The sequence below is a fragment of the Biomphalaria glabrata genome, chromosome 1 (genome assembly GCF_947242115.1).
Source record: "Biomphalaria glabrata chromosome 1, xgBioGlab47.1, whole genome shotgun sequence".
Lineage (NCBI taxonomy): Eukaryota > Metazoa > Mollusca > Gastropoda > Planorbidae > Biomphalaria > Biomphalaria glabrata.
This window is the reverse complement of record NC_074711.1, coordinates 85,665,436-85,687,418: the sequence shown is the minus strand read 5'-3', so window position 1 is coordinate 85,687,418 and position 21,983 is coordinate 85,665,436. Positions and strand designations below refer to the sequence as shown.

General features: G+C 39.0%; 1 protein-coding gene across 5 annotated transcripts in view; it reads left to right on the top strand.

Annotated features, from left to right (window-relative positions):
• The window catches only part of LOC106063972 (neuronal acetylcholine receptor subunit alpha-7-like), a 63,254-nt gene that overhangs the window by 12,240 nt on the left and 29,031 nt on the right, over window positions 1–21,983 (top strand). For 3 of the 5 annotated variants that reach the window (XM_013222461.2, XM_056018293.1, XM_013222459.2), the window contains exons 2-3: window positions 4,541–4,672; window positions 6,528–6,673. In XM_013222461.2, coding sequence (XP_013077915.2) covers window positions 4,618–4,672; window positions 6,528–6,673 — 201 coding nt within the window. In that variant the 5' untranslated portion in view covers window positions 4,541–4,617. Of the gene's footprint in view, window positions 1–4,540; window positions 4,673–6,527; window positions 6,674–10,720; window positions 10,824–21,983 lie in introns of those variants that run through there. The other 2 variants (XM_056018294.1, XM_056018295.1) reach the window with 2 other exon arrangements.

Below are 21,983 nucleotides of genomic sequence, written 5' to 3'. Positions count from 1 at the left end.
AGTCATTGACAGTCTGACTAGCCTGGATGGCTTAGTCATTGACAATCTGACTAGCCTGGATGACTTAGTCATTGACAATCTGACTAGCCTGGATGACTTAGTCATTGACAGTCTGACTAGCCTGGATGGCTTAGTCATTGACAGTCTGACTAGCCTGGATGACTTAGTCATTGACAGTCTGACTAGCCTGGATGGCTTAGTCATTGACAATCTGACTAGCCTGACTCTTTTGACAATCTACTCTGACAGTGGAGCTTTATATTCTAACAATATAATAGGTGGCACTTACAAAATCTGCGCCATGCTTCAAACACTTGCCAACTTTTTCTTAAGTTTGGTCACAAAAAAAAAATCGTATCTTTTTATTCTAATTTGTGTTGCTAATCCAATCATTTTAATGCTAAAAAATCAATTACAAAATGCTACTTTGTGTTATATTTTGCCAGCAATGATGATGGCATTACCAATAACTATTTAAACATGTCAAAAAGGATTAGAGTGCTTACTACAATAGCTTTCATGACAGCTGACATTAAAAAAAAACAAATGAAAAAAAAAAACAAAAAAACCAGGTCGTAGGATTAGAGGGCGGTGGCCAGGTGAAAGGTGAAGGTTAAGATTTAGAATACAATGGAAGAAGTGGAACAAAAGATAATTAAAAAGTAATATTCTAATTGCGAGAGTAATTATTAAAAGTAAGAATAATGTCCCTTTGAATGACGTTGTATTGTCTGTTGTTTGGTATTAACAACGTGAACAAGTCGGAGTAAATAATTATAGCTCGTTATTAGGTTAATCATCGACTTCGACATAAAAAATCAATAAGATTGGAAATAATTTTTTACCGATTGTTTTTGTTTAGCTTTTATCTTTCTCAATGCGCTACGATCCTATCACTTGTCTGGACCAGTTGGGAAAAGGGGAGGGAAGAAGGGGGTATCTTGTTGAATGTTTACATTATCGTTCTTTAAATGCATAAAAAATGTTTACTAAGGGTTCGAGGGTCCTCAAGGGGTATAATTCAACTTATACCACCACAACTGTCAAGTACTATTTCTTTCCCTTGTTCAAGATAGCAAAAAAATTTTTTTCCAATAGTTAATCAACTGCCTGGTCGTGCGGTTTGCGCGCTGGACTGTCGTTCAGATTTATCGATGGTCCAGGGTTCAAACCCTGCCCGCTCCCATCCCCCGTCGTCCTGCGGGAGGTTTGGACTAGAAAGTAAATTATCTTCAACTCTGAAGGAACATTCGAAACATGTAAAACATTTTTACTAACAATTGATTAATATTTGTTATTGATTCTTGTGTTGTCAGATAAAAGAAGAAATTCTGCAAAAGTTCAGCTTTATCCGAGATTGGGTGAGGGAGAAATAATATGTACAATATTTTTGGTCAGACAGACAATGTGAGCTTTCTAAATATTAAACATTAGTTGCATTGGCTTCCATGACAACTAACAAGGGAGACTATTCTTTTGTCACAACATATTGTTTTGGTCCTGTCACATTACTTGGTATTGATTTATTTAAAAAGGGGAAGTAATGAACCAAAAAAAATCAATTCAAGTGCAAATGTAACTATATATAAAAAATAACATGTTTTAGAAATTACATTATTTAATGAGTCCTGTATCGTGAATGATTGACAATTGGGAGAAAAGAGAGACTGAGTAAGTGAGAGAGAGAAGAGAGAGAGAGAGAGAGGCGGAAGACTGGAAAGATGTGCGCATTATTATTGATAAGACTGAACACAAACTTTCATTTTAATCAATACCCATTATCCTTACCCCCCCCCCCCACGGCCAAATTTGATCTTCATGCCCTCTTCATGCCCTCTGGTAGTGATGCCCAACCTAATTCGACCTTCGGGCCATTTTGATTTCCGACACTCTTATCGCGGGCCACATGACCGAAAAGGTACAATAACGAAATGAAATTGACCTGAAACAATTTTATTAGAAATCTGTGGATCTAGTACTTACATTAATAAATGTGATATATGAAAGATCATGTTAAAGATCATGGTACCGATGTTTAAGGTCATGGTACCAATCCATCAGAGAGAAAGTGAGGACCATATTTTGAGCATCAGTGTCCTCGTATAACATGGCGTCACACTTTCATGGAGGACCCCAGAGCACTGGACACCAGGTAGAAAGAGGCTTCAGACATTGCCAGTGACAGATCTTTGTGGAGACAGTGTACCAATGTTAAAGGTCGTGATACCAATGTTAAAGGTCATGGTACCAATGTTAAAGGTCGTGGTACCAATGTTAAAGGTCGTGGTACCAATGCTAAAGGTCATGGTACCAATGTTAAAGATCGTGGTACCAATGCTAAAGGTCATGGTACCAATGTTAAAGATCGTGGTACCAATGCTAAAGGTCATGGTACCAATGTTAAAGATCGTGGTACCAATGCTAAAGGTCATGGTACCAATGTTAAAGATCGTGGTACCAATGCTAAAGGTCATGGTACCAATGATAAAGGTCGTGGTACCAATGTTAGAGGTCATGGACAGCTTGTCACGCAATGCTGGAGGATCAAAGTCTAAGTCCAACCAATCCGTGTGTCAGTTTCCCAAATCTTCAATGTGGCTGGTCGATGTTTCGTTATTAGAACCCCATAGACTTGGAAGCACAGTTTTTAATTAATATATCTTATAAATCAATTACATTAAATTACATCAGCGACACAATAAAGCTTTGTGAAAACCGGCCCTGAAACTGACATTACCATTACATATTTAGTCGAAAACAAAAATAAAAAATCTAAACAAAACTACATCAACAACAAATGAAACAATTATAAAACTCAAACTAGAGTTTTTCCCCGTGTTTCTAAATAGCTAGTAATATTTTCCCCAAAGATAAACACCACATACACTGTCAAATTTCTAGAAAAATCTTTCGAGCCGTTTTCGAAATCGCGCCCATCCAACCACCCAGGATTTTGAGCTCATGAATTTAAAAGCTCATATTAAAAACTAGCCGGATATTACCCGCGGCCTGCGGGCCTTAGTTTGTGTATTACTAATCTAGGGGATTGGATTTAGATGTTTGTCAAACTTAGCTAATGATCCTTTCAAGTTTTTCTCTTTCGCAAAGAAAATAAAAGTAGTTCTGTGAAAATGGGTTTACCCGTTAAGCCGATACATTCATATCTAATATAAAATACTATGAAACGGGTTTACCCGATTTGTTAAAGGTTTCTTTAATATAGATAAATTTTAGCTATTAAAATGAAAGAAGCGCGCGATGAATGGGATATAAAGTACGTCAGGATGTCTAAATACGTAGATATGAGGAACGAATTTATGTAAAAATGCTTTTGAAACACAAATATGAAGGTTAATTTGATTAAATAATGAAATGAATAGACAATATTATATATTTATATGTGTCAAAGTAAATAAAACAACTATCTTTGCGAAGTGTAGGTCTTAAAATTAGATCTAGATCCTTTCGGTCTTGTCTCATGTAAACATGGCTATATGACCTAGATCCATGAAATAGTAATATTTTCATAGAGTTGGGAACTTTTTTTTTTTGAGCGTCTTAAGCTGGATTTATGGCTACTTTACATACGTTACTGTTCCAGTTAGTACCCTAGGAGCATTTAGGTCAAATTTTATCAAGATTGATCAAACGGTTTTGATTTCTATTCGGTATGTATATATTGTATACATACATACATACACTCACACACACACAATCACACACACACACTCTCATACACACACTCTCTCTCACACCCACCCACCCACCTACCTACCTTACTTTCTGCTTTATATTAGGGCCTATAGATTAAGTACAAGTTACTGTTATATTATCACAATACACTAACAATACTGATGTTTAAAAGTTACACTCCATTTTTATTTACGTGAAACAAAGATAGGACGACCAGCAGAGACTAATACACAGTGACTACACAGTACACACTACTGACACACTTCAGAGTAAACCGTGAACACGTGAACATACTGAACAGTAGAACAAGGGAGACTACAAGAAAACAAACAAACAAACACACACACACAACATATATGTCACAGTTACATTTTGCAATTTTTCCATGTAGATGTTCTATAACATTCTTCTACTGTAGCCAACAGAAGCCGTGACATAAGAGTTCCTAAAACTTCGACCAGATGCAATGTAGCTTGGGTGGCTATGTCTTCTCAAACCTTAGATCAGGGGTTCTCAACCTGTGGATCGCGCCCCTTTGAGGGTCGATTGACTATTTGCCAGGGGTCGCCTAAGGCCATCGAAAATGTGGATTGTTTTTGTCCATTCTTCTATTGCTGTGTGTGTGTTGGGGGGGTCACAGCAGAGTGGGGGATTGTAAAAAGGGGTCGCCGAGCCTAAAAGGTTGAGAACCGCTGCCTTAGATGAATGTGTTTAAAGAACTTACGTCAATTTTATTTTTAGCATGTCTTAACTGGCCGAACGAAAACCTTAGCGAACTATATGAGAACAAAATCCCCGACATTTACAATTTTGATAAAAACCCAGGTTTACTTATCTTTGATTTCAGAAGCTTTGTGAACAAGGCGTAATGTCCATTGGAACCGAAGAAAGAACCCACATTTTGTTGCTCTTGTATCTTGACCAATGGAGATCGCATTCCATATGCCAGTGCTGTGGCTTCTGCTTTCTCTATTGAAAGGTAACTATTTTAACTTGAATAGTCAAATAATAATAACCAAAAACAAACACAGCATCACACATACAAATCTAGTGAATATGTCTCTGGTGCAGAGATCAATAGAACAATGGATCCAGATTACAAGAGATCTAAAATAAAGATTAGTACGAACGCTCTCTCCCTTAAGATCGGTCAGAAGCGACATCCACTGCCTCTTTTCAGCTAGCGTCTAAGGATTTAAGCTCTTCTGTTAGACCAGGGGTTCTCAACCTGTGGGTCGCGACCCCCTTGGGGGTCGATTGGCCATTTGCCAGGGGTCGCCTAAGACCATCGAAAATATGGATTGGTATTGTCTACTCTATTGCTGTATGCGTGTGTGTGTGTGGGTCGCGGCAGAGTGGGGGATTGTAAAAAGGGGTCGCCGAGCTTAAAAGGTTGAGAACCGCTGTGTTAGACGGTGATGGCCGTTTGTTTTGTTTTCCAATTTTCTGCTCCAAAAGTTATGGCTGATTGTGAAACATGGCTGATTGTGAAACATGGCTGATTGTGAAACATGACTGATTGTGAAACATGGCTGATTGTGAAACATGGCTGATTGTGAAACATGGCTGATTGTGAAACATGACTGATTGTGAAACATGGCTGATTGTGAAACATGGCTGATTGTGAAACATGGCTGATTGTGAAACATGGCTGATTGTGAAACATGGCTGATTGTGAAACGTGGCTGATTGTGAAACATGACTGATTGTGAAACATGGCTGATTGTGAAACATGGCTGATTGTGAAACATGACTGATTGTGAAACATGACTGATTGTGAAACATGACTGATTGTGAAACATGGCTGATTGTGAAACATGGCTGATTGTGAAACATGGTATCATGGTATGCCTAGCCTAAGGATATGTTACGCGAATCTCATAAGAAGTACGGTCCCCATTTCGCATAGGGGGCGATTGCCCGAGCTATAGGAAAGAGGCTAAACGTGGCTCAGCGATCACTGTGATGAATTCTAGGAAAAGCTTAGATCACGTGACCGATAAAATTGTGTACTCTCCCAAAGTACTTTTAGTTGTTAACTATTAACGTGATGGTGCGCGGTGGTTGAGTGGTTAAGCGCTTTGCTTCCGAACCTGGCGTCCTGGGTTTAAATCTCGGTAAAGACTGAGATTTTGAATTTCGGAATTTTTTGGACGACACTGAGTTGACTTAACTCCAATGGGTACCTGGCTTTAGTTGGGGAAAGTAAAGGCGGTTGGTTTTATGTGCTGGCAACATGGCACCCTGCTCGTTAACCCTTGGCCACAGAAACATTATAAGTCAACTTAACTATCAACGAGAAAAATACACAGAAAGTATGAGTGCACCCAGGGGCGTGCCGAGGGTGCCAAGCACCCAGGGCGCTAGGGGCAGCAAGAAGTGTACGTAATTTATATTTGTATAAGAAAAAGTCAACAGTAAAATGTTTGTTTTACATGTTTCGGATGCTCCTTCAGAGTTGAAGATAATTACTTCCTAGTCCAAACCTCCCGCAGGACGACGGGGGATGGGAGCGGGTAGGGATTGAACCCTCGACCATCGATAAATCTGAACGACAGTCCAGCGCGCAAACCGCACGACCAGGCAGCCTTCCTTTGTAATCCTTACAAATCTACAGATACTGTAAACTAAGTCAACGAACGTACCTAAAGAAATGATATATAATTTTAAAACCTAGAACATCCACTGATTAAGATTTCTGTAGTGCTATTTCCAACTGAGACCTTGTGTTATCAACATTGTTTCAGTATTTTTCTCTTTAGCTCTTTAAACCTAATAACTTGGTTTTTTGTTTTCTTCTACTTCTTCTTGCTTCCAAATGGTATGCCCACAAGGAAGTCGGCAGGGCGAACACGAGAGGAGGGTCCTGCGTCATCTGTTCGAGGAGTCGGTTTACAACAAACTGGAGCGCCCCGTGGTCAACGAGTCCGAGCCTATAAATGTCAGCTTTGGAATAATATTACAGCAGATTATCGATGTGGTGAGTGACTTACACAAACACACACACACACACCAACTCACAGCACACCAAATCACCCCTTCCCCATATACATATATATATATATATGTATATATATAAAATTGGTGGTGGTTGGTAGTGTAGAGTAAAGGTGTTGTTGAATAAACCGTGAGACTGTTTACTTGTAATGATATAATATTACTTAAAGTCGCGAGTTCTTAAGTGCAACAAACAACGTATCAACAGAGCAAATAGTATAAAATAAGTTAATCCGGCCTTTTAGAACACAAAACGTTATTACAGAATTACAATCAATCAATCCATCAATCAATCAATCTCTCTCTCTCTCTCTCTCTATATATATATATATATATATATTTATATATATATATACCGTCACAAAAAAAACGCCCTGCATATATCATCATCACCATCATTGGCCTCCTTCAGTCGTAGAACGACTATGGTTCATCTCAGAGCAAGTGAGATGAAAGCCTGGGCATTGTTTATGGTCGGAAAGGATGTCGCCCACACAGCAGTTACCCCCTCTCACACTAACACTGAACTTTATAACACAACTTCCTTTTTTTTTTAAGTCACCAAAGGCTTAAATAAGATGGCTGATAAACTAAAAAATGTAAATCTGGAAACGTCGGAAAGAAACGAAAAGAACTGAAACAAGAAGAGAGTGAAGACGAAAGGTTTTACACATTGTAAAATCTGAACTGGAACACAAAAAAAAAAAAACAAAACAAAACAAAAATAACTGGCATCCTTTTGTAATCTCTTATGCTAATATATCTTTTTTTTTTTCAAAATCAGAAAAAGTTTAGGATAATGTGCTAAGGGCAGTGATAATTGTTTTGAAATTACGAATATATTTTTGGTGTTGGAGTTTGTTTCTTTCAGATGTTTAACATAGAAACAAACTTGTCCACACGAAAGTTTGGCCATGGAGTGTCTCCACGATAGGGGAGGGGTGGAATAATTAAGTGGGAGAAAGAGAAATAAAGAAAAGTTAAAATAATGCTTGAGTTAATGCTAAATTAGGCTTTGAGTTAATGCTAAATATAGGCTTTTGAGTTAATGCTAATGTAGGCTTTTGAGTTAATGCTAAATTTAGGCTTTTGAGTTAATGCTAATGTAGGCTTTTGAGTTAATGCTAAATTAGACTTTGAGTTAATGCTGTATTAGGCATTGAGTTAATGCTAAATTAGGCTTTGAGTTAGTGCTAAATTAGGCTTTGAGTTGGTGCTAAATTAGGCTTTGAGTTAGTGCTAAATTAGGCTTAGAGTTAATGCTAACTTAGGCTTTGAATTAATGCTAAATTAGGCTTAGAGATTCTATTAAAGTGGCTGTATAAGAGTTAAGAGTCTACCAATTAATTCTCAAAATTGTTTATTTATTGTTCTGGAATTATGTGTTAGATTTGATAAGGATTTAATATGTACATTTTTAATTCGCTATCATGTATACTGTTTTATGGAGTGTGCCGAAAGATATGTTTATCATTTGCTTTCTTTCTTCAGTTTCAGCTTTGTTGTATTTATTTTAGTGATGACTTCACCCAAAAACGTCATGTTCTCTTACATTTCAATGTCTTTCAAAGGATTTCCATCGTCCTATTGGGTCTGTCATTGGTTCATATGTTGAACTTAAGGCCCTACTAGTTTCATGTATCGCCAAACGTGTTTTTGTGTATATATACAAATTAGATCTTAAAAATTTCTGCTGCATTAAGCGATTTGAAGTACTTTAGTGCCTTTTGACCGAAAAATATCACAGGGCAAGATGAAATGGTTAGTTGTCAGTTGCTTTTCATTTGAATTTCGGTTAAAGTAAAAAAAAAAAATTGAGGAAATCTTCACCATTGGTTGAATTCGTTGAATAAGTCAAGTCTTCATTAATGATATAAAAAAAGTATTAATTAATTATTTTAAAAATTGAATATTAATTTTGCAAAGTGCTTAATTAAGCCTGAAGAGGAGAATTTGTTGAAATATTTTCTTTAACAAAAATGTGCTCTTAATTATGGAGAGATTTTTAGAAATCTTCTAATTTTGCTCTTTATCCTTGTCTGGACAGTATGAAGTTAGTATGAACCCTTAAGACAGAAACATTCAGTAATGTTCGATATTCTTTAATTTTTAAGGAATTAATTTTGTTTATTTAAATCTCGTTCTCTCTATTTGTCTCTTTTTCATTTTCTGTCTTTCACTATTTCGCTATTTCACTCTGTCTTTCATTTTATATCTTAATATTTCTCTTTCATTCTCTCTCTCTCTATCTCTGTCTCTATTTCTTTCATTCATGTGCTCTATCTTCTTCTCTCACCATCACTGTTTCTCTCTCTCTCACACACTTTCTTAATTTGTCATTTTGTCACTCTCTGTCTCTTGCATTCTCTCTCTCTCTCTCTCTTATTTTTCTACCTTTACCTTTCTTCATTGTTCTCTCTCTCAGGACTTTACATTCGATACGTATAGCCGCACAGTGCGCCAAGGCGATTTCAATAGACTACGTATTGCCGCAGGCTGCGCCAAACGTATATTGTTTCTTTTAATGCGTATTTCTACTTTTTAAAGTACTTTTATTTTAAATACTTTTCATTACTTCTATTCAGAAGAGGTTCAACGACCGTTATGTTGTTTTGGTTTATTTATAGCACAGTTTTTTTTTATTTTGTTATAGACACTTTACCACACTATGTTACAGTTTTTGACACAAACATTTGTGACAACAAAACCAGCTGATTCAATGGCTTCTTTCAGTGATAACTCTCGACGTAAGGATATTATATACAAATGTATAACGGCTGAAGAAGCCAGTCAGGTGATTCTATTTATTCTGAATCGGATAATGATAGATCTAGTGAAAGTAAACTAGTGATATTTTAGATCTAGATCTAGAACTTGACAGTCTTCGAGACTGTGTCTCTCAGTCTAAGTCTAGCAAAACAAAGGAAGGAACCTGCTTTAGTTTTAGATCAGAATCCATGTAAAAGCATGAAACAGAAGTAGTTCTATTAGACATCCTAAAGGAGGCTTCAAATCCTTTTATGAAGGGCAATAACTTAGTTGGCTGTTCATCATCATCAAACTCCATTAGAGTGAGGGCTTGAGAGGCTCAAATCCTCTCTTGCAAAAGCCCTGGACAGAAACCCTGCTGTCTTGCGTAGTGCATGAATGTCGCCATACAGGTCGAGAATTTTGGGTTTCCCAGACCTGTCGAGACGGAGATCAGCAAGTCTGGGGCAGTCAAACAGAATATGAGGCACGGTTTCCTCTTCTTCCCCGCAGCGAGGGCACCGTGAATCGAAATTTGGCCATAGGCGAGAGAAATATGAGCCGACAGGACAGTGGCCTGTCCTGCACTGTGCTATAATAGCTTGCTCAGGCCTGGACAGCCTCCACCACGGGGAAGTGCGGTCAGGGCGCCTCATGCGCTCCCAGACTCCACGGGCTTTTTGGGACTTGTCCCAGCACTCAAACCACTTTTCCATTTCTGTTTTTTGTATTATAGCCAGGGCTTGATGAAAGCTTACAGCCTGATCAGTGGGTGGAATTTGCCCTCCCTGGTGGGCCAAAGAGTCTACGATTGTGTTGCCAGTCACACCTATGTGACTCGGTACCCACTGCATTATTACAGGGGTGCCATAGCGTTGTTTGATGTTATGTGAAGCCATGATGACAGTGTTGATATTGGGGGGCCATGGTCCGGGGCTTTGCAAAGCATGTAGTACAGATTTTGAGTCAGTGACCACAACAATCTGTGTTGCCCTCAAATGTCCCTCGCCGAGTTGAGAGTCAATGACTTTTAAGGCTTCACAGACTGCCATGGTCTCCGCATCAAAACTGCAAACACTACCACATGGTCCAAAGATTTTGACTGTGTGAGAACCAAGAAAGTCGATGTAGGCTCCAAATCTCCTCCCCCCTAGTTGGCTGTTAAACGTTTTTATCTTTAGAATTTGTATACTACAGTGTAAAAAGTTCAGTTGTCCTTAGAAAATGTGTAAACAAAATTCAGGTGTGTGGACAAAAATATTCATAACTTTTTTATTTCTTGTTCTATTTCAAAGAAACTTTCATATTGTCTTAGAAACATATTTTGGTAAAAAATTATGTAAAAATCAGCTTCATCGGATTAATATTTATGGATTTCCATAACCGTAAGTTGAGCTTAAATTTTTATTTTTAATATTTTTTCCTCAGTGTTGTACTTAAAGTTTAATAACTTTTTTATTTCTGTAATTATCTTATTAATGTTTGATGTACCACATTCCTTATTGAATGTCAAAGAATAGATATGCTACTTGCAATAAAAACTAAAAAAAATTATTGTATATAAGAACATACAATACTATCACTAGAAAATTGTTCAGCCATATTTATTTGCTCCGTTGCATTGACAAAAACTAACGTATGGAATGAGTTTTAATTTTACTTTCTATCCCTCCTCTATACTTATACACTCGCTTTTGCTCTCACAATCTGTGTTAATTTTATACTCTCTCTCTCTCTCTCTCTCTCTCTCTCTCTCCCTCTCCCTCTGTCTCTTTCAGTGTAACTCTTGATTGTTAGAACAGATTTGATAATATTTTTGTTGTCCGATTCGACATATCTGCGAGTTTGTGTGACGATCTGATCCCTACATTCTTTTCTCTCTCTCTCTCTCACTCTCTCTCTTTCTCTCTCACTCTCACTATCTCTCTCTCACTCTCTCTCTCACTCACTCTCTCACTCTCTCTTTCTCTCTCTCTCTCACTCTCTCTCTCTCACTCTCTCTCACTCTCTCGATCTCTCTCTCACTCTCTCTCTCTCTCACTCTCTCTCTCTCTCACTCTCTCTCTCTCTCACTCTCTCTCTCACTCTCTCTCTCTCTCTCACTCACTCTCTCACTCTCTCTTTCTCTCTCTCTCTCACTCTCTCTCTCTCACTCTCTCTCACTCTCTTGATCTCTCTCTCACTCTCTCTCTCTCTCTCACTCTCTCTCTCTCTCACTCTCTCTCTCTCTCTCTCACTCTCTCTCTCACTCTCTCTCTCTCTCTCTTAACCATTTTCTTCCTTCCTATTCTATCATTTTCACTTTAAAACAAGCAAAAAAAATATTCCTCTAAAAAACAAAAAAACAAAACAAAACCAAAGCGTATATTAAGTCGGTCAATTAGTTTGGATCAATCATGTAAGTAAATTTGTAATAAGCCTCAGATGACAATCTATAAGGGGACTAATTCAGGCTATAACACCACTTTGGTTAAGTACTATTTCTTTCCTTTGTTTGAGATACCAAACAAAGTAATTTATTTACAATTAACTAATGGGTTAATTTTTTATTTTTTAAAATTGATTCTTAGATGTGCAAAAGTTCAGCTTGATCCGAAACTGGGTGTTGGAGAAATAACGTGTGCAAACTTTTGCCCAGACAGACAGACAGACAGACAGAGCTGATAGAAGCTTTGTAAAAAGATCGCTGACTAGATCTATTTAGTTTTCAGCAGTGCACGGAATTACATTATTTAGATCTCCGTCTCCTTGGTTTCTCGTGTGTGTGTGTTTACATGCATGTGCATAAGAGTTTCTGCATTCATGTGTGTGAATCGCTGTGTATTTGCATGTATGATCCTAGTCCTCTATGTTCGGACAGTTTAGGCTGGTTGCACATAGATAGAATACACCGCACGGCAAAATGCGAATAAAGCGGCCTTGACATTGTAGTTTTCAAATTGCACGGTATTTAGCCGCCTACGTCGTCTGAATGTTCTGCATGCTTATTCCGACCGTGTAACTTAACGGTGTAAGATGTTTAAAAGTCGGTAAACCAATGCTTTGTGACTGGTTGTGTTACTTGTTGCTGTATAAATGAAGAATGCACACACACACAGACACATACACTTTGTCTTATCTTGTCTTATATATTACAGACGTTACTTCAAAAAAAAAAAAGATGATTACGTCCTACTCATGTCGTATGTCAATCTAGTCCTGTGTGTTAACCAATGACTTAAACTCTGCTGTCTTGTGGCGATGCTCGGAATTTGTCCAAATGTCGGACTGCCGTTTTACCATTATCGTCATGTCAAAACCTTCTTCACTTTGTCGCAGCGGGCAGGGTTATGAACCAGGGGCCAACGAGACGACCGAACGACAGTTCAGCGCGCATACCGCACGACCAGGTAGCCATCCCCCCAGAAGGAGTTACTTTTCTTTTTCATAGATGCCCCTTTCGAGTTTTGTCAATACAGTTACCTCTCCCTTTCCTCCTTCGGACAATCAATATGCTAGATACTTGTCCTGAGTAAATTCTTTCCCCTGGCTATTTCTTGTAAATGTCTGACATTAATGGGAGATAATTGGAAGAAAACATGCAAAATAAGCACATATTTCTGCGCAAACTTTTTTGTTTTAAAAAGGAAAATGTTTTAAATGGAAAGTTTACATCTCAAAACGAGATTATTCAATTTTTACACGAAGCTTATATATTTAGGCCAATATTTTAAAGATATGTAAAACGAAAAATATCAAACAGTCACTTCCAGAACCATTCAGCCATCTTTAAAGGTGACTTGATTTTCAGACAGCAGGTAGCACTACCGATAATATAATTGCCACAATATAATTTTATCTCAACTGGAATGTAAATACGAACAAAAGATGAAAATGTGCATACTGCTGTAAAACAAATTTTAAATTTCTGTGAATCAGTACCCTACCTGGATTTCATAAGATAAGATAAGATGATACCTCTGTTACACATAAATATTTACTGACTGATCGAAGGAAGACACAGTACTACTCAATGAAAAAGATATTTTGACCAACGAGACTGTGGAGACTGAACAGACAAGAGGGGGCATGTGTCGATGTCTGGCTGAAAGAAAGACGATACGCTACGGGTGTAGATTGGTTTGTTTCCTCAGGCTTTTTTTTTATACATATAATTCCCGAATTTTAAGGAACTTTTCGGTCTTGGCAATTTGCTCCAAAACTGACGTAAAAGAACATCCGGGTCTAAAAACTGTAACTGGAATATCCATGGGACTTGGTTGGGGTTGGCCAACGGTCCATTCTCCGCCATCCACAGAGCTCTCCAAATGAAACTATTTTGCAGTAGAAAGCTTATGTTGGACTGTGCCCTGGGTATGCCCTGTGGAATCGTCACATCCTGGATACAGGGTCCTTCACGCCATCACATTCACCAGTTCCAGAAAAAAAAACTTCATGATGGGTTTATATGCAGTAGTAGAGCGTAGTGAGACATAGACCTCCGTCTGGAATAGTGCAGTCCAGACCTCCGAATGGAGTACTACTCAGTTGAAAAGATATTTTAACCAACAAAACTCTGGAGACTGAAAAGACGAGAGGGTACATGTGTCCATGTCTGGATGAGAGAAAGATGTGTGTGGATACGATACGGGTGGGTGGCTGTGAGACGCGAGGCAATAAAAGTCTCTACATGGTGTGTTTGAACAGGTACTTGTGAAATAGAAGGGGGGTGAAGCAATAGGATATTTAAGGTCTGATTTTGCTAGTTTTAGTCAGATCTTGGAGCTTATAGAGATAGTTAGTTTGAACATGGAGCTTATAGAGAGAGTTCTTTAGATCTTGGAGCTTACAGAGAGAGTTAGTCAGAATTTGGAGTCTGTAAAGAGAGTTCGTTAGAACTTGGAGCTTGTAGAGAGAGTTCGTTAGAACTTGAAGCTTGTAGAGAGAGTTAGTTAGAACTCAGAGCTGATAGAGAGAGTTAGTTAGAACTCGGAGCTTATAGAGAGAGTTAGTCAGAATTTGGACCTTGTAGATAAAGTTAGTTAGAACTTGGAGCTTGTTGAGAGTGTTAGTTAGAACTTGGAGCTTGTAGATAGAGTTAGTTAGAACTTGAAGCTTGTAGAGAGAGTTAGTTAGAACTTGGAGCTTGTAGAGAGAGTTAGTTAGAACTTGGAGCTTGTAGATAGAGTTAGTTAGAACTTGGAGCTTGTAGAGAGAGTTAGTTAGAACTTGGAGCTTGTAGAGAGAGTTAGTTAGAACTTGGAGCTTGTAGAGAGAGTTAGTCAGAACTTGGAGCTTGTAGAGAGAGTTAGTTAGAACTTGGAGCTTGTAGAGAGAGTTAGTCAGAACTTGGAGCTTGTAGAGAGAGTTAGTTAGAACTTGGAGCTTGTAGAGAGAGTTAGTCAGAACTTGGAGCTTGTAGAGAGAGTTAGTTAGAACTTGGAGCTTGTAGAGAGAGTTAGTCAGAACTTGGAGCTTGTAGAGAGAGTTAGTTAGAACTTGGAGCTTGTAGAGAGAGTTAGTTAGAATTTGGAGCTTGTAGAGAGAGTTAGTTAGAACTTGGAGCTTGTAGAGAGAGTTTGTTAGAACTTGGAGCTTGTTGAGTTAGTCAGAACTTGGAGCTTGTAGAGAAAGTTAGTTAGAACTTGGAGCTTGTTGAGAGTGTTAGTCAGAACTTGGAGCTTGTAGAGAGATTTATTTAGAACTTGGAGAGCCAAAGTAGAGCTAGAACTTGTAATGAGAAGTGAGAACTTGTTGAGCGAACAGTAGAAAGTTTGTAGAAGTTAGAATCGTACAGATACTAGAGTTGGAATGGTAAAACTATTTGTAAAATAAATCTCTTGTACGTACACTTGTCCTTGCATCATTGAAGAATAATTTTTATAAAATGGAAATCATTAACAGTTAAAAAGAACTCGCATCAAAACAAAGACATTGTCTTCTGATATTAATGTGACTTATCAATGAAATCACAAGTCTTAAATGTCTACCCTACATAAACGCCGCGTGCCTATTTAACCGTTGTTGCTATGGTTACAATGCTTATATTTTCAAAGAGAAATACAATTTTTTGGGGAAAAAATTCTTGTCGTTTGGTAAAGTATATCATGTCTAGACATGTATTGCTTCCCCTTATTGGCGCGAGACGAGTCTTTCAGACGTGCTCTCTGGAGCGTTAAGATAGTGTTCAGGAGAGTTTGATGGGTTGACATCTACTCACGAGAAGAGAGTTACAAATTGAAATATTAAAGGGAAAGAAAACTATAAAGAAATACAATGGAGTAAGCCATTTTTTATATTGCATGTGAGTCATTGCTACTGACTGGCACAACGGGAGTACTGGATTAATAGGTTTTAAGATGGTCAGAAGTTATGTCTCTTGACCCTAATTACACTGAGTTTCCAGAGATATCTTAATTGAGAAAATGGTATAGTTCTTCTGTACAAAATAAAACATTTTAATTCTCTATATGGAAATCATGATCAGAATGGGCACACACAATTTACATACATTAAAATTGATTTCAATAATGCTTTCAAAAACATAGACTTAACATGACGATTAAAACTACTTTGACCGACTCCGATTATTAGGCTATCTTCGTTTATATATATATATCCTCTCTAATCATCAGCTTCTCCGACATTGAAAAAGGAATTATAACTCTATTTTTAGCTTTCATGGCTATTTCTAGCACTGTTCCTAGCATCGTTTACCTTTACCTTTACCTATCCCTTAGTCTGTTGAACCGTTGGGGCACCAGGCAAGATTTGTCGACCGTCTTTCTCGAATCGTTGATTCTCCTTAAAGTGTTAGATTGGAATGAGTGACTTACCAACTAACCTACTTTATAGATGCACTGACAGTGCGCAAAACTTCTTTTTTTTTTTTGGTTTATATATATCAGAGGTTTTCAACCTGTGGACTAGAATAACACCTTTAGTAAAATCACTAAATTTAGAAAGCCTTCAGGACAGAAGACTCAAAAGTAAAGTAGCAATTATACATAAAACACTGAACCATAATCTTCAAATACAAAGACAAAATCTAATAAAATACTCTGAAAGACACAAAGATAAAGGCACATTTTCGTTCCATATGCTAGGACAAATTTGTACCAATACTCCTTCTTTCCTAGTGCTATTAAGCTGGCCAGGAAAACCAGTGACTTGGCAGAATTTAGGTCATTGTTTAATATGCATGACTAAATGCATGACGCTTAGGACGTAATCATCTTCTCTTTTGAAGTAACGTCTGTATTATACAAGATAAGATAAGATACAGACAAACGAACAAGTATCACCAGAATCGATTTATATCAATACAGGAAGGCGGATATATCAGTGTCTTGATAAGTTGATATAGTTGTGATTATTAAAAGTTGTTTTTTTTTAGATGTTTGACATAATTTTTTCCACGGTAACCTGTAACCCGATACCTCCTTCTTCCCCATTCCTTTCCTAATGGTCCAGACCAGATGCTTTTTTTCTGACGGTACGCACCGGTACGGCGTACCGGCACCTTTTTCAAAGTGGTGAAAAAATTATTACTATTTTTGTATTTTAACGTTTATTATTAATTTATTAGCCGTTTATAGTTAGGCAATTCATCACTGAGTACCGGCACCTATTTTTTTTACAAAACAAAAGCATTGGTCCAGACCATTGATAGGATCATAGTGCAATATGATTCTGAACGCCTGAAATCGCGCTTAACAAAAAAATTGCGAAAATTGACAATACATATGATAGGGGATCGTCGTTGGAATTTAACATGGCAGAAATTGTAGTGAAAATATTAATCCTTAAATCATTTTTCTCTTTCATGTTATTTGATGTACTCTGTAAAAACTTAAAAAAAAATGAATTTAATGGAAACATAAAGAAGAATAAATCGATTGTTCCACAAAGAGACGTCATAGTGGGTTTCTTCCCCTGCTCAATCCGCTAACCTTTCACCTTTTTAAATTCTTTGTACTCTCCCTTTTTGTCCTCATTTGGACTTTACTATCGGGTTATCGAACTTTCTGTCCATTTTGCGTAATAAAGAAAAAGCTACAATCCTAAGCTTTTTTTTTCTTTCTTGTTAAGATATCCGCCATATTGGTAACGCACCGTACGACATCTCTTCTCAACAACCCCCCTTCCCCCCAGAATACACGAGCCCACTTTTTTTTCCTTTCACATCTGGAAGCTTGTAGCTGTGTCTTGAAGAAGGAAGACGTCAATGAATAGCCGTTTTATGTCCATCAAAGAATCGGGCCTGAGACTTAAGAGACAGATGAATTAAAGGGACAGGTCTCCTCGTAAAAAAAAAGAATTTCGATAGTAGCTGGATACTTTTTTTGTAAGGGAGTAGGAAACGTCATGGATTGGGAAATGGGACTCGGTGGCCGAGTGGTATCGCCTGACTTAGGAACGGAAGAGTCTCGAATTCGCATTCTAGCAAAGACCCTGTATTTTCGGATGTCCCTTGAGCCTATCCAACTCTAAAGGGTAGCCGACCATAACATTCTAGCAAAGACCCTGTATTTTCGGATGTCCCTTGAGCCTATCCAACTCTAAAGGGTAGCCGACCATAATGGGGAAGTAACGGCGGTTGGTTGTTAACTCTTTCTCTCCGTAATTATTTACCACATTCTGGTGGAATCAACGTTGGTATCGTTAGTTAGGAGAGAAAGAGTTAAGCTGGCCACAAGTTTTGTAAAATGTTAGACATTTTTCGGATGTTCCTCCAGAGTTGAAGGTAGCCTACTTCCTAGTCTAAACCTTCCACAGGGCAGGGCCATATTTAACTATGTGGAGGCCCCCTACAGCTTTTTGAAAACTTTAATAAAAACTCATATATTAATAAAAAAAATGCTAATATCTACAACATATTTGATTATAGCAGACAGGGAGTACTTCTAGTTAATAAAAGTTAATTTTCCTTCTTATTTAGTATGTATATTATAGTGCCAAAAAATGTACATTTTTAGGGTTTACGCAATAAAGTAAATCCGAGGAGACGAGCACGCTACAAGCGGACACTTGTTTAACTACGACAGTGCTGCCATCTGTAACATTTCAAGTATTGTTGGTGTGACGAACCGTTTTAGCTCACTCGAGGTATCACTCAGGTCTAAGCATTTAATTAATTTATTTACTCGCTATTAATCATCAATTGCTCTAATTTAGCGTTTAAGCGCTAAAAACACAACCACCACCCCTTCAATCCAACCCCACCCCCTATGGCAGCGATGTCACATTTGACTATCCCCACCTTGACACGTGTCACACTAGACTCTTGACAAGAGTACACTCCCTCCATCCATCGTGGCAAACATCCGTTGACCCCCCCCCCTTCCGGGAGCGGCTGGTCACTTCAAAGTGCCCATTCAACTCAACGCCTCGGGCAACGCTGTTCGTCTAGCACTAGCCATTATCATAATATAATCTCCCTTGATGTGCCGAGCTCTGATAATCTCCCCTTCATAATCCACCTGACCACCTGGGATGATTTCCTGGACTTTCAACTCGCGCCTTCGCGCAATGTCTATATACCGGAAACGCCGTCACGGTCAAGCGATGATCTCTTTGTCAAAGACGCCAGGTAGTCTAGACCACCTTTGCACTTGCCTCCCGCCACTCACCCCCCCCCCCTTTCTATCCACGTGTATATGGACAAACTTCGTCGTCCGATCTCATTCACGCTGGAGAGCCCACAGGGAGCACATCTATCTCTTGCTTGAGCTCTAGACTAATTTCATTCCCTTATTTCACTTTGGATTGGTGGTATGTAACTTAGTAAAGTGCTTGAGAACCATTTTACTTAGTAATGTATATATATTTTTGTGCATTTATTACTACATTATTTGTGTACATATTTGTGCATTCTTATCATGGATAATGTAAGTAGATTACTGTATACTTATATTTTATATCATGACTTTTGTGGCTAAATGTTCAAACCAGCTGGACTAGAGTTTATTAACAATTCTTACCAGATGTATTTAGCTCTTTAACTATTATTAATTTAACTCGGATATATTAGCGCTCGGCACGAGCCCTCAATGTATTATCATTGATTAATTCCTTGGCAGGGAATTATCAAGACACTTATGTAAACATGTCTTATTACTGAGTATGCATTTACTTATGCTCTATGTTTACTTATGTGAGAGCACGGGCGAGTATCAGACGTTGATCTCCCCTTCCCCTTTCATCTCATTTATCTAAGCGATGTAGGTACTTGCTACTCACCGTGATTGGTGAACGACACTTGTATTACTTATCATATATCACTTATTACTGTTTGTTATTTCCCTTTATGGGAGTCCCCATTATTATTGTTATCTCCCTTGATGGGACACTATATTCATTTGTTAGGTCCCTTTGATAAATATGAAACTAGCTTATGGTTTCTATACACCAGTCTGAAGATGTCCTTCACGGAAAGGCATCTACCTCCCAGTGTTATCATTATGGCTAAACCGACGCATACATCATATCGTTGCAGCTTTTATCTATAGGCTACATCCGCCTGAAATCTTAGCAACCTAAAGCTGATAGCAGATTTGCTGGCACCAGATCTGTAGACATCAGACCTACTCATCCTTCAAGAGTCCAAGTAACAACGCTAGCCACAGACTCGTCACTGGCTTAACTGATTGGTAGACGCAGCTTAGCTCTGCAACCATACAAGTTGGACTGCACACGGAGCCTGGATCCGCTACGCCAGCCCACCAGCAGACAGCATCAGTACCAGCCACACCCGTCTCATCAGTGCGGCATCGGACCAAAAGCTAAGCAACCAGCCTAATGACACTCAGACCACTTGGTTCTAATATCTGATGATGATAGTCCTATATATGTAAATACGCTAGATCCCATACTAGCAACTGTACAGCATTTCACCCTTCATTATCTTATTTTGTATAATAAACTGTACATAAGTTTACACCTAAATATAGTATTTGTTGCCTGCATTATAACGCTGTGCTTGTAGTTTATATGTGCAAGTAAGGATTCTCAAACTATAAAATCCCCTAGACACCCAAAACGGCCAATATCTTAATCCGACTTGTCACAATGGCGAGCCTCGTCCGGGATTTACCCAACTAATACTGCAAGCACAGCAGGCAACTCCCCAGTATTTTAACCATCATCATTGTTGGAGCACAAGACTAAAGAGTGTCATTCAGAGCTATTTTAATTTTCTAATTTTGTATTGCTGTAATTGTACTTCTTTTACAGGTTCTTAAGCACCAAACAAAGGCTGATACCACCTTTCCTATAACTCTTAAGTAATTGCTTTCAGCATCTCCATCATCGTCTCCACCTCTTACTCTACCTTCCGCTTTTCCCCTTCATTACCCACCCCTCACCATCCTAGCACCCCTCACCACCATGGCAAGTGGCACACGCTCTAAAGCGGACTCTGACATGAAACAAAAAATAGCTGAACTCAGAGAACTCGCGGCCGTCCTGTATGACGATGAGGCAAAGCAGAAAGAATATGTGAGGGCAGAATTTGAGAAGGAGAAGGAAAGGGAACATGAAATAGCTATGGAGAGAGAGAAAAGGGAAGCTGAAGTAGCCATAGCCAAAGAGAAGGAAAAAAAGGAAGCTGAAATAGCTATAGCTATAGCTAAAGAAAAGGAAATCACGGAGCGAGAAAGGGAAAAACAAATAACTGAGAGAGAGAGGATAACCGCGGAGAAAGAGAACGGAACCGCCAGTCAAGCTTCCTCCGGATCTCGCCCGGCTAGCCCTGCCTCCCAGCAAAGTTCCTCAAACGGCCTACCCCACATGCCAATGGAGCACTTCGACGACAAGACAGAGAACATCGAAGTTTATCTTGTCCGTTTCGAAGAAGTTGCGAGCTACTACGGTCTGCCAGAGGAGAAATGGTGCTTCCGGCTATCCCAATGCCTCCGAGGCAAAGCCTACGAAGTTTACTCTAAACTTCCCTCCGGCCAGCGAGAAGACTACGCAGCCCTCAAACAGGCGCTACTCGTCCAATTCGAGCTGACTGCCGAGGCTTACCAAAAGAAATTCAGGACATCCCGCCTAGAGCGCCGAGAGACCTACGGTAATCTCTGCGACAGGTTGAACAAATACCTGAAGAGGTGGCACACTCTTAGCGAACTGCCAGAGACTTTGGACGGCCTAGTGAGCCTCATACTCGCAGAGCAGTTGCTGGAGTGCATGCCTAACGATGTCAAAATCTTTGTAAGGGAGCAGCAAGCCGCTACACCAGCCGACATAGCTTCAGCTGCAGACCGGTACGCGACTGCCCGCAAAGACGTTAAGGACATCAAAAGCAAGACCTCAGCCTCGGACAAACCAGAGGACCAGCCCACTTCTTCCAACAAACACGCTCCTTCTAGCCAACCCTCTCCTTTTACTAAACCTCATCACCAAAAAGCACCAATCCAACGACCAGCCACGCCTACTAGCTACGACAGACGAAGCCACCCGCCTCGACATGGCCAGACCAATAACCATCACCGTGACCGGAACAGCACGAGTGATCACAGGCCCAATCGACAGCATCAGGCCCCACGTACTGTGTCAGCCATGAC